The 12,915-nt window shown below is 45.2% G+C and overlaps 1 protein-coding gene across 2 annotated transcripts in view; it reads left to right on the forward strand.

Moving 5' to 3' along the window:
• LOC106592837 (calpain-1 catalytic subunit) overlaps positions 1 to 12,915 on the forward strand; it is a 156,125-nt gene that overhangs the window by 1,469 nt on the left and 141,741 nt on the right. Inside the window, exons 2-4 of one of the 2 annotated variants that reach the window (XM_045702298.1) lie at positions 9,377 to 9,470; positions 10,285 to 10,431; positions 11,925 to 11,994. In XM_045702298.1, the coding sequence (XP_045558254.1) occupies positions 9,378 to 9,470; positions 10,285 to 10,431; positions 11,925 to 11,994 (310 nt within the window). In that variant the 5' untranslated portion in view covers position 9,377. The remainder of the gene's footprint in view (positions 1 to 9,376; positions 9,471 to 10,284; positions 10,432 to 11,924; positions 11,995 to 12,915) is intronic. The other variant, XM_045702299.1, reaches the window with a different exon arrangement.

Genomic DNA, 12,915 nt, shown 5'->3' on the forward strand with positions numbered 1-12,915 from the left:
TGATTTAAATTCAACTAAATACAATTACAAATAGTTTTGAACTCTCAGATAATATTTCGCTAATCTGAAACAAAACCACACCGGGGAATTTATAAAAAATTATAATTACATCATTGTGTATTTTGCAGTAATATTAGACACTTTTACACATAAATCAGCAGATGTAATGTTGCTCTGAACCTCCACAGTGGTTTTTATGAGTGAGTAGCGTTGTTACACCCACAGTACTGAGTAGCCCTGTTACACCCACAGTACTGAGGAGTCCTGTTACACCCACAGTACTGAGTAGCCCTGTTACACCCACAGTACTGAGGAGCCCTGTTACACCCACAGTACTGAGTAGCCCCCTGTTACACCCACAGTACTGAGGAGCCCCCTGTTACACCCACAGTACTGAGGAGCCCCCTGTTACACCCACAGTACTGAGGAGCCCCCTGTTACACCCACAGCACTGAGGAGTCCTGTTACACCCACAGTACTGAGGAGTCCTGTTACACCCACAGTACTGAGGAGCCCTGTTACACCCACAGTACTGAGGAGCCCTGTTACACCCACAGTACTGAGTAGCCCTGTTACACCCACAGTACTGAGTCCCCTGTTACACCCACTGCACGGAGGAGTCCCCTGTTACACCCACTGCACGGAGGAGTCCCCTGTTACACCCACTGCACGGAGGAGTCCCCTGTTACACCCACTGCACGGAGGAGTCCCCTGTTACACCCACTGCACGGAGGAGTCCCCTGTTACACCCACTGCACGGAGGAGTCCCCTGTTACACCCACTGCACGGAGGAGTCCCCTGTTACACCCACTGCACGGAGGAGTCCCCTGTTACACCCACAGCACGGAGGAGTCCCCTGTTACACCCACAGCACGGAGGAGTCCCCTGTTACACCCACAGCACGGAGGAGTCCCCTGTTACACCCACAGCACGGAGGAGTCCCCTGTTACACCCACAGCACGGAGGAGTCCCCTGTTACACCCACAGCACGGAGGAGTCCCCTGTTACACCCACAGCACGGAGGAGTCCCCTGTTACACCCACAGCACGGAGGAGTCCCCTGTTACACCCACAGCACGGAGGAGTCCCCTGTTACACCCACAGCACGGAGGAGTCCCGTGTTACACCCACAGCACGGAGGAGTCCCCTGTTACACCCACAGCACGGAGGAGTCCCCTGTTACACCCACAGCACCGAGGAGTCCCCTGTTACACCCACAGCACCGAGGAGCCCCCTGTTACACCCACAGCACCGAGGAGCCCCCTGTTACACCCACAGCACCGAGGAGCCCCCTGTTACACCCACAGTACCGAGGAGCCCCCTGTTACACCCACAGTACCGAGGATCCCCCTGGGTGGATGACAGGCTCATCTCTAGTTGTTTTGGAGCATTGTTGAAGTTGAGACCCGGGACCAGGACGAAGGCCCTTTACATGACTTGATTCTAGGACTGCATGAATCGGCTGTTCTCTGAGAATGGAGAGACTTTGACTCATAGTGAGTGCAACTAGCCTGAGTCACACTCTCACAGTCTGACCTTTATGTCTCTGAGGAGAAGTATATGTGGTTTGTTTCTTTTAGACACAAACAGAATGCAGTTTTTGCCTTTGACTAAAATAGGTGCCGGTACACATTTTGTTTGCCGGAACTGTTTATATTTGCAGGACTTTTAAGCTAATTTTCTATAAGAGGTGCAGGAACTCAAGCGGTAGAACATTTGATGTGGCAGTACTCAGTTCTAGTGAGCTCCAGCCCAAGTCAAGCACTAACACAACATTGATTCAGCTTGTGTCTATAACAAGTCATTTTATGATGCTGTAGCGTAGATAAGTTGGATTCCTCCCTGCAGAACTGAACAGAGTACTTTCTATGTGACTCATCTTCCTCCCAAATGGCACCATATTCACTTTATAGTGCACTACTTTTGACCAGGGCCAATAGGGCATAGGGTGCCATTTCCGATGCACACTTTCAGATTCCCTCCCCACCTTCATGGATTTATGGCGTTCCGTCTATTCACTCCGATGACCTGCTGCTTCCCAGGCGAGTCTGTCTGTCTGTCTGTCTGTCTGTCTGTCTGTCTGTCTGTCTGTCTGTCTCTGTCTGTCTCTGTCTGTCTCTGTCTGTCTGTCTGTCTGTCTGTCTGTCTCTCATTAGAATGCCAGTGTTTGAGAAGTGTTTTGGCATACTAAACACTGCTGGGTTGTCCATGTTGGTTAATGTTTAAATTAGATTTTCCATTAAGGGTAATGACAGAGAGTTCAGAAAGTATTCAGACCCCTTGACTTTTTCCACATTTTGTTACATTACAGCCTTATTCTAAAATTGAGAAAATTCAAATTTTTACCTCATTAATCTACACACACTACCCTATAATGACAAAATGAAAACAGGTTTTTAGAAATAATAAAATAAAAACAGAAATACCTTATTTACATAAATATTCAGACCCTTACTATGAGACTCCAAATTGAGCTCAGGTGCATCCTGCTTCCATCAATCATCCTTGAGATGTTTCTACAACTTGATTGGAGTCCACTTGTGGTAAATTCAATTGATTGGACATGATTTGGGAAGGCACACAGCTGTCTATATAAGGTCCCACAGTCAGAGCAAAAACCAAGCCATGAGGTCGAAGGGATTGTCCGTAGCGCTCCAAGACAGGATTGTATAGAGGGACAGATCTGGGGAAGGGTCCGAAAACTTTCTGCAGCATTGAAGGTCCCCAAGAACACAGTGGCCTCCATCATTCTTAAATGGAAGATGTTTGGAACCACCAAGACACTTCTTAAGGCTGGCCGTCCTCCCAAACTGAACAATCGGGGGAGGTCACTGGTGGTCACTCTGACAGAGCTCCAGAGTTCCTCTGTGGAGATGGGAGAACCTTCCAGAAGGACAACCCTCTCTGCACGCTCCACCAATCAGGCCTTTTATGGTAGAGTGGCCAGAGTAAACCACTCCTCAGTTAAAGGCACATGACAGCCTGCTTAGAGTTTGCCAAAAGGCACCCAAAGACTCTCAGACCATGAAAACAAGATTCTCTGGTCTGATGAAACCAAGATTGAACTCTTTGGCCTGTATGCCAAGTGTCACGTCTGGAAGAAACCTGGCGCCATCCCTACGGTGAAGCATGGTGGTGGCAGCATCATGCTGTGGGGATGTTTTTCAGCGACAGGGGCTGGGAGACTAGTCAGGATCGAGGAAAAGATGAACGGAGCAAAGTACAGAGAGATCATTGATGAAAACCTGCTCCAGAGCTCTCAGGACCTCAGGCTGGGACAAAGGTTCACCTTCCAACATGACAATGACCCTAAGCACACAGCCAAGACAATGCATGAGTGGCTTCTGGAGAAGTCTCTGAATGTCCTTGAGTGGCCCAGCCAGAGCCCGGACTTGAACCCAATCTAACATCTCTGGAGAGACCTGAAAATAGCTGTGCAGCGACACTCCCCAACCAACCTGACAGAGCTTGAGAGGATCTGCATAGAAGAATGGGAGAAACTCCCCAAATACAGGTGTGCCAAGCTTATAGCGTCATACTGAAGAAGACTCGAGGCTGGGTGAAATACCACAGTGTGACATCACAGCAGCAATATTTGTGACCTGTTGCCACAAGAAAAGGGCAACCAGTGAAGAACAAACACCATTGTAAATACAACCCATATTTATTTTATTTATTTTCCCTTTTGTACTTTAACTATTTGCACATCGTTACAACACTGTATATACATGTGACATTTGAAATGTCTCTATTTTGGAACTTTTGTGAGTGCAGTGTTTACTGTAAATGTTTTGTTTATTATCTATTTCATGTAAACATATGTTTCCCATGCCAATAAAGCCATTGGGGAGAGAGAATCTGTATTGTTCTTCTCCCATACAGAATGAGGACTTCACATTGCCTAACACAGTACAGTAATGTTTTGATATCAAATGAAACTGCCTAACACAGGACAAATGTCCTGATTTACTACTAAACTCAGCAAAAAAAGAAATGTCCTCTCACTGTCAACTGCGTTTATGTTCAGCAAACTTAACATGTATACGTTTTTATATGAACATAAGATTCAACAACTGAAACATAAACTGAACAAGTTCTACAGACATGTGACTAACAGAAAATGAATAATGTGTCCCTGAACAAAGGGGGGGTCAAAATCAAAATTAACAGTCATTATCTGGTGTAGCCACCAGCTGCATTAACCTCTCTCGGGTATGTGGGACGAAATCGTCCCACCTAGTCAACAGCCAGTGGAATCGAGTGGCGCAAGATTCAAAAACCTTAAAAATGCTATAACTTCAATTTCTCAAACATATGACTATTTTACAGCATTTTAAAGACAAGACTCTCGTTAATCTAACTACATTGTCCGATTTCAAAAAGGCTTTACAACGAATTCAAAACATTAGATTATGTCTGGAGAGTACCCAGCCAGAAATAATCAGACACCCATTTTTCAAGCTAGCATATAATGTCACAAAAACCAAAACCACAGCTAAATGCAGCACTGACCTTTGATGATCTTCATCAGACGACACTCCTAGGACATTATGTTATACAATACATGCATGTTTTGTTCAATCAAGTTCATATTTATATCAAAAACCAGCTTTTTACATTAGCATGTGACGTTCAGAACTAGCAAACATACCGAAAACTTCCGGTGAATTTACTAAATTACTCACGATAAACGTTCACAAAAAAACATAACAATTATTTTAAGAATTATAGATACAGAACTCCTTTATACAATCGCGGTGTCAGATTTTAAAATAGCTTTTCGGCAAAAGCACATTTTTGCAATATTCTGAGTAGATAGCTCGCCATCACGGGCTAGCTAATTTGACACCCACCAAGTTTGGCGTTCACTAAACTCAGAATTACTATAAGAAAAATTGGATTACCTTTGCTGTTCTTCGTCAGAATGCACTCCCAGGACTTCTACTTCAACCACAAATGTTGTTTTGGTTCCAAATAATCCATAGTTATGTTCAAATATCCTCTGTTTTGTCCGTGCGTTCAGGTCCCTATCCGAACGGTGACGCGCGGACGCATGTCGTGACAAAAAATGTCAAAATATTTTATTACCGTAGTTCGAAGCATGTCAAACGCTGTTTAAAATCAATTTTATGCAATTTTTCTCATAAAAGACTGAAAGAAGAAAATGGTGTCTTCACGCGCACCGTGTCATTGTTCTCAGATCGACCACTATCCAAAACCCCTACTGTTTTTCAGCCAGGGACTGCAGAGTCATCATTCCCCGTTCTGGCGCCTTCTGAGAGCCTATGGGAGCCTTAGAAAATGTCACGTTACAGCAGAGATCCTCTGTTTTCGATAAAGAGGCTATAGAAGGCCAAGAAATGGTCAGAGAGGGCACTTCCTGAATAGAATCTTCTCAGGTTTTGGCCTGCCATATGAGTTCTGTTATACTCACAGACACCATTCAAACAGTTTTAGAAACTTTAGGGTGTTTTCTATCCAAATCAAACAATTACATGCATATTCTAGTTTCTGGGCAGGAGTAATAACCAGATTAAATCGGGTACGTTTTGTATCCGGACGTGAATATACTGCCCCCTACCCAAGAGAGGTTAAGTACTGCAGTGCATCTCCTCCTCATGGACTGCACCAGATTTTCCCGTTCTTGCTGTGAAATGGTATCCCACTCTTCCAACAAAGGTACCTGCAAGTTCCCAGACATTTCTGGGGGGAATGGCCCTAGCCCTCACCCTACGATCCAACAGGTCCCAGACGTGCTCTATGGGATTGAGATCCGGGCTCTTCACAGGCCATGGCAGAACACTGACATTCCTGTCTTGCAGGAAATCACTCACAGAATGAGCAGTATGGCTGGTGGCATTGTTATGCTGGAGGGTCATGTCAGGATGAGCCTGCAGGAAGGGTACCACATAAGGGAGGAGGATGTCTTCCCTGTAACGCACAGCCTTGACATTTCCTGCAATGACAACAAGCTCAGTCCGATGGTGCTGTGACACACCGCCCCAGACCATGACGGACCCTCCACCTCCAAATCGATCCCCCTCCAGAGTACAGGCCTCGGTGTAATGCTCATTCCTTCGACGATAAATGCAAATCTGACCATCACCCCTGGTGAGACAAAACCTTGACTCGTCAGTGAAGAGCACTTTTTGCCAGTCCTGTCTGGTCCAGCGATGGTGGGTTTGTGCCCATATGCAACATTGTTGCCAGTGATGTCTGGTGAGGACCTGCCTTACAACAGGCCTACAAGCCCTCAGTCCAGCCTCTCTCAGCCTATTGCAGACAGTCTGTGCACAGATGGAGGGATTGTGGGTTTCTGGTGTAACTCGGGCAGTTGTTGTTGCCATCCTGTACCTGTCCTGCAGGTTTGATGTTCGGATGTACCGATCCTGTGCAGGTGTTGTTACACGTGGTCTGCCACTGCAAGGACGATCTGCTGACTGTCCTGTCTCCCTGTAGCGCTGTCTTAGGTGTCTCACAGTACGGACATTGCAATTTATTGCCCTGGCCACATCTGCACTCCTCATGCCTCCTTGCAGCATGCCTGAGGCACGTTCACGAGGATGAGCAGGGACCCTGGGCATCTTTCTTTTGGTGTTTTTCAGTGTCAGTAGAAAGGCCTCTTTAGTGTCCTAAGTTTTCATAACTGTGACCTTAATTGCCTACCATCTGTAGACTAAACCCTGTTTCTAAAGTCATATCGGTTACTATCGGTTACAGACATGAATCCTTTCTCTCATTCCTCCACAGCCTGCTCACAGACTCAAGGTATCAGGTCTTCATCTTTTTTTGTGTGTGTGGGGGGGGGTTGGCCTTAGTGGAACTGACTATAGAATTCTATGGGAGTGACCTTCTGATCAAAGTATTTGTCATTACTTAATTTTAGCAAATCACACAACTATGAGGCGTGGGGAGGGTTAGGGGGAAGGTGTTGTGGGAGCTGAATGGTTGGTAGATTAAGCCAATTACTGCCTGGAGCGTCTCCCGACTTTCTGTATTGGCTAATGGTCCACCAGACTCATCGCGCATTTAGGCGGAAGTGTCTGGGATGAGATTACCCTAACAACCTAGCACCCTAGCTCTAACACCTAGCACCGGTGCTCTAACACCCTAGCCCTAGCACCCTAGCCCTAACACCTAGCACCATAGCTCTAACACCTAGGTGGGAAGGCCAGAGGAAATCTTTCTGAAACCTCTCGACTCACTGCTGGTGGGAAGGCCAGGGGAAATCTTTCTGAAACCTCTCGGACTCACTGCTAGTGGGAAGGCCAGAGGAAATCTTTCTGAAACCTCTCGACTCACTGCTGGTGGGAAGGCCAGGGGAAATCTTTCTGAAACCTCTCGGACTCACTGCTAGTGGGAAGGCCAGAGGAAATCTTTCTGAAACCTCTCGAAACGTCTCGGACTCACTGCTGGTGGGAAAGATCAGCTGAAGAATCTACAACACATTTACAGACAGATCACAAGACCAGAGGTTCATTGGTAGAAAAACAAAACAGAACAGAATAGACAAACACAGATCACTAGTAAAATAGCGAACATAGAAACACAGACAGGCTGGAATAGATGGTTGCTGTACTGCAGTCTTCGTGTCAGTGTGCCACTCTGCTGTTAGCTTAGCTTGCTGCTATTAATACCTTCTGCCCTGTGCTTGTCCCAGACTTGGGTTCAAACACTATTTAAAAAATATTTGAAATACTTTGAGCATTAGCTTTAGCCTGCCTGGAGGGCCAGGTGGGAGGGGATTCAGTTGTACGACTATTCTATTGGTTCCCTTGCAGACAGACAAGCTTAATCAAGCCCAGCTAATGTATTATAAATTATATTGAATATCATTTGAACCCAGGTGTGACCTGTGCATTGCAGCACCCTCCCAGCCTATTATTTATATCCTGTGCACGTCAGGAGAGATCTCCCCTACAGCAGCAGAATATTGGTTGTCTTGTAAATTATTTGCCAATGCTGCTCCCACCTAGGCCTCTAACTCTATTTACACTGAGCTCCAAAAGTATGGGATAGTGACACATTTTTAAATACTTTGGCTCTGTACTCCAGCACTTTGGATTTGAAATGATACAATGACTATGTGGTTAAAGTGCAGACTGTCAGCTTTAATTTGAGGGTATTTTCATCCATATCAGGTGAACCGTTTAGAAATTACAGCATGTTTTTGTACATAGTCCCCCCCATTTTAGAGGACCGAAAGTATTGGGACAAATGTACTTATACTGTATGTGTATTCAAGTAGTCAAAGGTTTAGTATCTGGTCCCATATTCCTAGCACACAATGACTACATCACTACATCTATAAAGTTGTTGGATGTGTTTGCTGTTTGTTTTGGTTGCGTTTCAGACTATTTTGTGCCCAATAGAAATTAATGGTAAATAATGTATTGTGTCATTTTGGAGTCACTTTTATTGTAAATAAGAATAAAATACGTTTCTAAACACTTCTACATTAATGCGGATTCTACCATGATTACAGATAATCCTGAATGAATCATGAATAATGATGAGTGAGAAAGTTACAGGCGCACAAATATCATATCCCCAAGACATGGTAACCTCTCACCATTACAATAACAGGGGAGGTTAGCATTTTATATCATACCCCCAAACATGCTAACCTCTCACCATTACAATAACAGGGGATATGATAGGGGTGTGATATTTGTGTGTCTGTAACCTTCTGACTCATCATTATTCACAATTCATTCAGAATTATCTGTAATAATGGTAGCATTCACATTAATGTAATCATTGCGTGTCAAGATCGTCAAAAGGAGTAGACCAAAGCGCAGCGTGATAAGTGTTCATCGTTGTATTTATTTTAAATCAGAACACTAAAAACGAAATAATAAACAATGATAACGACCGTAACGTCTTACAGGCTTAACAAACAGTACAAAAATAAGATCCCACAACTACAGGTGGGGAAAGGCTGCCTAAGTATGATTCCTAATCAGAGACAACAATAGACAGCTGCCTCTGATTAGGAACCATACTCGGCTCAACACAAAGAAATAGACACCATAGAATGCCCACCCCACACCCTGACCTAACCACATAGAGAAACAAACCCTCTCTCTCCGGTCAGGGCGTGACAGCGTGCTAGGAAAATGGGACCAAATACTAAACTTCTGTATACATTAATACAAATATAAGTGAATTTGTCCCTATACTTCTGTTCCCCTAAAATGGGGGTGACTAGGTACACCCGATATGGATGAAAATACCCTCAAATTAAAGCTGACAGTCTGTACTTTTGTCATTGTATCATTTCAAATCCAAAGTGCTGAAGAACAGAGCCAAAACCCCAAAAATGGGTCACAGTCCCAATACTTTTGGAGCTCACTGTATGTCCTGTCCTGTGTCAGTATGTCAGGGGGAATCTCTGCTAGCATAGCCACCAGCAGACTGCAAGCTGAGGGAATGGGCTCCAACGACCACGCCGTACCCTTCCTTAACCAGGTCAGTTTGTTTGTTTGTTTAATTGTTTTGTTTTGTAACTTTGTGTCCCAAATGGAGCCATATTCCCTTTATAGTGCACTATGTTTGTCCAGGGACCTATTCCCTATATAGTGCACTGCATTTGTCCAGGGCCCATAGTGAATAGGGTGCACTACATTTGTCCAGGGCCCATAGGGAATAGGGTGCACTACGTTTGTTCAGGGCCCATAGGGAATAGAGTGCACTACGTTTGTTCAGGGCCCTATTCCCTATATAGTGCACTACATTTGTCCAGGGCCCATTGGGAATAGGGTGCACTACGTTTGTTCAGGGCCCATAGAGAATAGCGTGTACTACATTTGTCCAGGGCCCTATTCCCTATATAGTGCACTGCATTTGTCCAGTGCCCATAGGGAATAGGGTGCACTACGTTTGTTCAGGGCCCATAGGGAATAGGGTGCACTGCATTTGTCCAGGGCCCATAGGGAATAGGGTGCGCTACGTTTGTCCAGGGCCCTATTCCCTATATAGTGCACTACATTTGTCCAGGGCCCATAGGGAATAGAGTGCACTACTTTTGTCCAGGGCCCTATTCCCTATATAGTGCACTACATTTGTCCAGGGCCCATAGGGAATAGAGTGCACTACTTTTGTCCAGGGCCCTATTCCCTATATGGGGGGTCATTTGGAACACAGCCTTTTATGTTATTTATTTACCATCGAGGACCACTTTGGAAATACCTGTTTAATCATTCAAGATCTGTTTAATGCACTTCTTGATGCTGTATTTATTGATGCACAGTGTGTGTTATGTTTATTCAATTGATTCATCCAGGACTATGAGGCTTTGAGGCAGGAGTGTCTGGAGACGGGGTGTCTGTTCAGGGACCCCTCCTTCCTAGCCGAGCCTCCCTCTCTGGGCTTCAAGGAACTGGCCCCCTTCTCCGCCAAGACCAGGGACGTAGAATGGATGAGACCCACGGTGAGATAGGGAAGGAGGGAGAGGGATAGAGAGAGAGAGAGAGAGATGACAGCAACACAATTAGACCCAACCAAATCATGAGAAAACCAAAAAAGAATTACTTGACACATTGGAATGAATTAACAAAAAAAACAGAGCAAACTAGAATGCTATTTGGTCCTAAACAGAGAGGACACAGTGGCAGAATACCTGACCAGTGTGACTGACCCAAAATGAAGGAAAGCTTTGACTATGCACAGACTCAGTGAGTATAGCCTTGCTATTGAGAAAGGCCGCCGTAGGCAGACCTGGCTCTCAAGAGAAGACAGGCTATGTGCACACTGCCCACAAAATGAGGTAGAAACTGAGCTGCACTTCCTAACGTCCTGCCAAATGTATGACCATATTAGAGACACATATTTCCCTCAGATTACACAGACCCACAAAGAATTACAAAACAATCCCGATTTTGATAAACTCCCATATCTATTGGGTGAAATACCACAGTGTGCCATCACAGCAACAAGATTTGTGACCTGTTGCCGCAAGAAAAGGGCAACCAGTGAAGAACAAGCACCATTATAAATACAACCAATATTTATGTTTATTTATTTTCCCTTTTTGAGAGAGAGAGAGAGAGGGGCGACCACGTGCTAATTATCTATCTAGTGTACTCTGAACACCTGTGTCTAAGCTAACTGGAGAGGAAGTGAGTGTAGTTGGTCAACTGTCTGCTACAGGAAGTGAATAATTTTTATTTGAAAGATTCTTTCTAGCTGATATGAAAGATAAGGGGGCAAATCAGCATATGTTTCAAACTGTTTCACAAGCGTTGATGATTAACATTTCTAAACGTTAAAACACAGTATCGGAATTGTAGTTCACACAGAGCCAACCGAAGCTAACCGCTGAAAACCCTACGGAGAAGTAGAGGTTTTCAGAGCAAAATTTACTCGTGATACATCACAGTTTGGATGCTGTCTACAACACAGCCTCTGTCACACCCTGCACCTGTTTCCCATCATTCAAGCACAGGGCAGTTCACGTTCAAATCTAATTTAGGTTGATCCATGTTGTTGTAAAGACAGCTAGATAGTCTAGCCCACATGCTGTATGCCTGTCACACCCTACTCCTGCACTTGTTGTATGGCTGGCATGTGGGACAGACTGGCAGTATGGGACAAGTAGAGACAGGAAGAGGAAGGAACCTCTCAGTCCAATAAAGACCAATCAGTGCAGCTGTTGACCAGGTTTCCTCTGACCACTTCCTAGATTAGCCACTTGTTTACCCGAGTTACATATTATGTTCTAGAATTACTCAAGAGCCAGATATGCTCAGCTGTCCGAACAACTAGAAGTATCAGTTATAGAAATAGACAGAGTTATACCTGTAATGTATTGTAAAAAAGACAGCCCAAGAATGGCTGTTTGCTGAGCAGTACCTCTCCCTAACAGTCTACTGTAAATGACTCTTACCATAGTCTAATGTAATCCTCCCCTTTCCTTCCATCCAGGAGCTAACAGATGACCCTCAGTTCATCCTGGGAGGAGCTACCAGAACAGACATCTGCCAGGGAGCTCTAGGTGAGTTCTGATTGGACAGGGACTACCTCTGGGTGAGTTCTGATTGGCCATGGACTACCTCTGGGTGAGTTCTGATTGGACAGGGACTACCTCTGGGTGAGTTCTGATTGGCCAGGGACTACCTCTGGGTGAGTTCTGATTGGACAGGGACTACCTCTGGGTGAGTTCTGATTGGCCAGGGACTACCTCTGGGTGAGTTCTGATTGGACAGGGACTACCTCTGGGTGAGTTCTGATTGGCCAGGGACTACCTCTGGGTGAGTTCTGATTGGACAGGGACTACCTCTGGGTGAGTTCTGATTGACCAGGTACAAGTTCTGATTGGCCAGGGAGCTCTACGTGAGTTCTGATTGGCCAGGAACAAGCTCTTTGAGTTCTACTAATACCCAGACTGTGGCTGTATAGGAGGTTACTAGCTACGTTAGTGAGGGAGTTCTCTTAATGCCCCAGCATGCTTCAGGTGGAGCGGGTTGATCTCATTCCTCTTGGAACTGGGCTCCCTCCTGGTCGTGAGCCAGGTGCCACGTTTTGACCTGGTGGCGAAGTCAGATCCAATTAAATGTGACGTAGATTAAGCACATTGAGTAGGATTCTGTGTTGAGTTCTGATTGGACAGGGAGCTCTACGTGAGTTCTGATTGGACAGGGAGCTCTACGTGAGTTCTGATTGGACAGGGACACAATAGGATTCTGTGTTTTCACATGCAAAAGGAATTGCTTTTGATAAAAACGCTTTATCTGCCTTCCCAATTAAAATTCAAACATTTATTTTATGGAAAAGAGATGGTGTATGTTTCTGAATGATGCACCATGCTGCCTTGTTGACAACATGGCCGAGCGGTACAGATTACTGTTCTATTTGAGCAGGGCGCTCCTCCCTCCCTCACTGCTTTTCCCCCTTCACGTCACAGTCCATAGCCCGG

Source organism: Salmo salar, chromosome ssa19 (genome assembly GCF_905237065.1).
Source record: "Salmo salar chromosome ssa19, Ssal_v3.1, whole genome shotgun sequence".
In the NCBI taxonomy this organism is placed as follows: domain Eukaryota; kingdom Metazoa; phylum Chordata; class Actinopteri; order Salmoniformes; family Salmonidae; genus Salmo; species Salmo salar.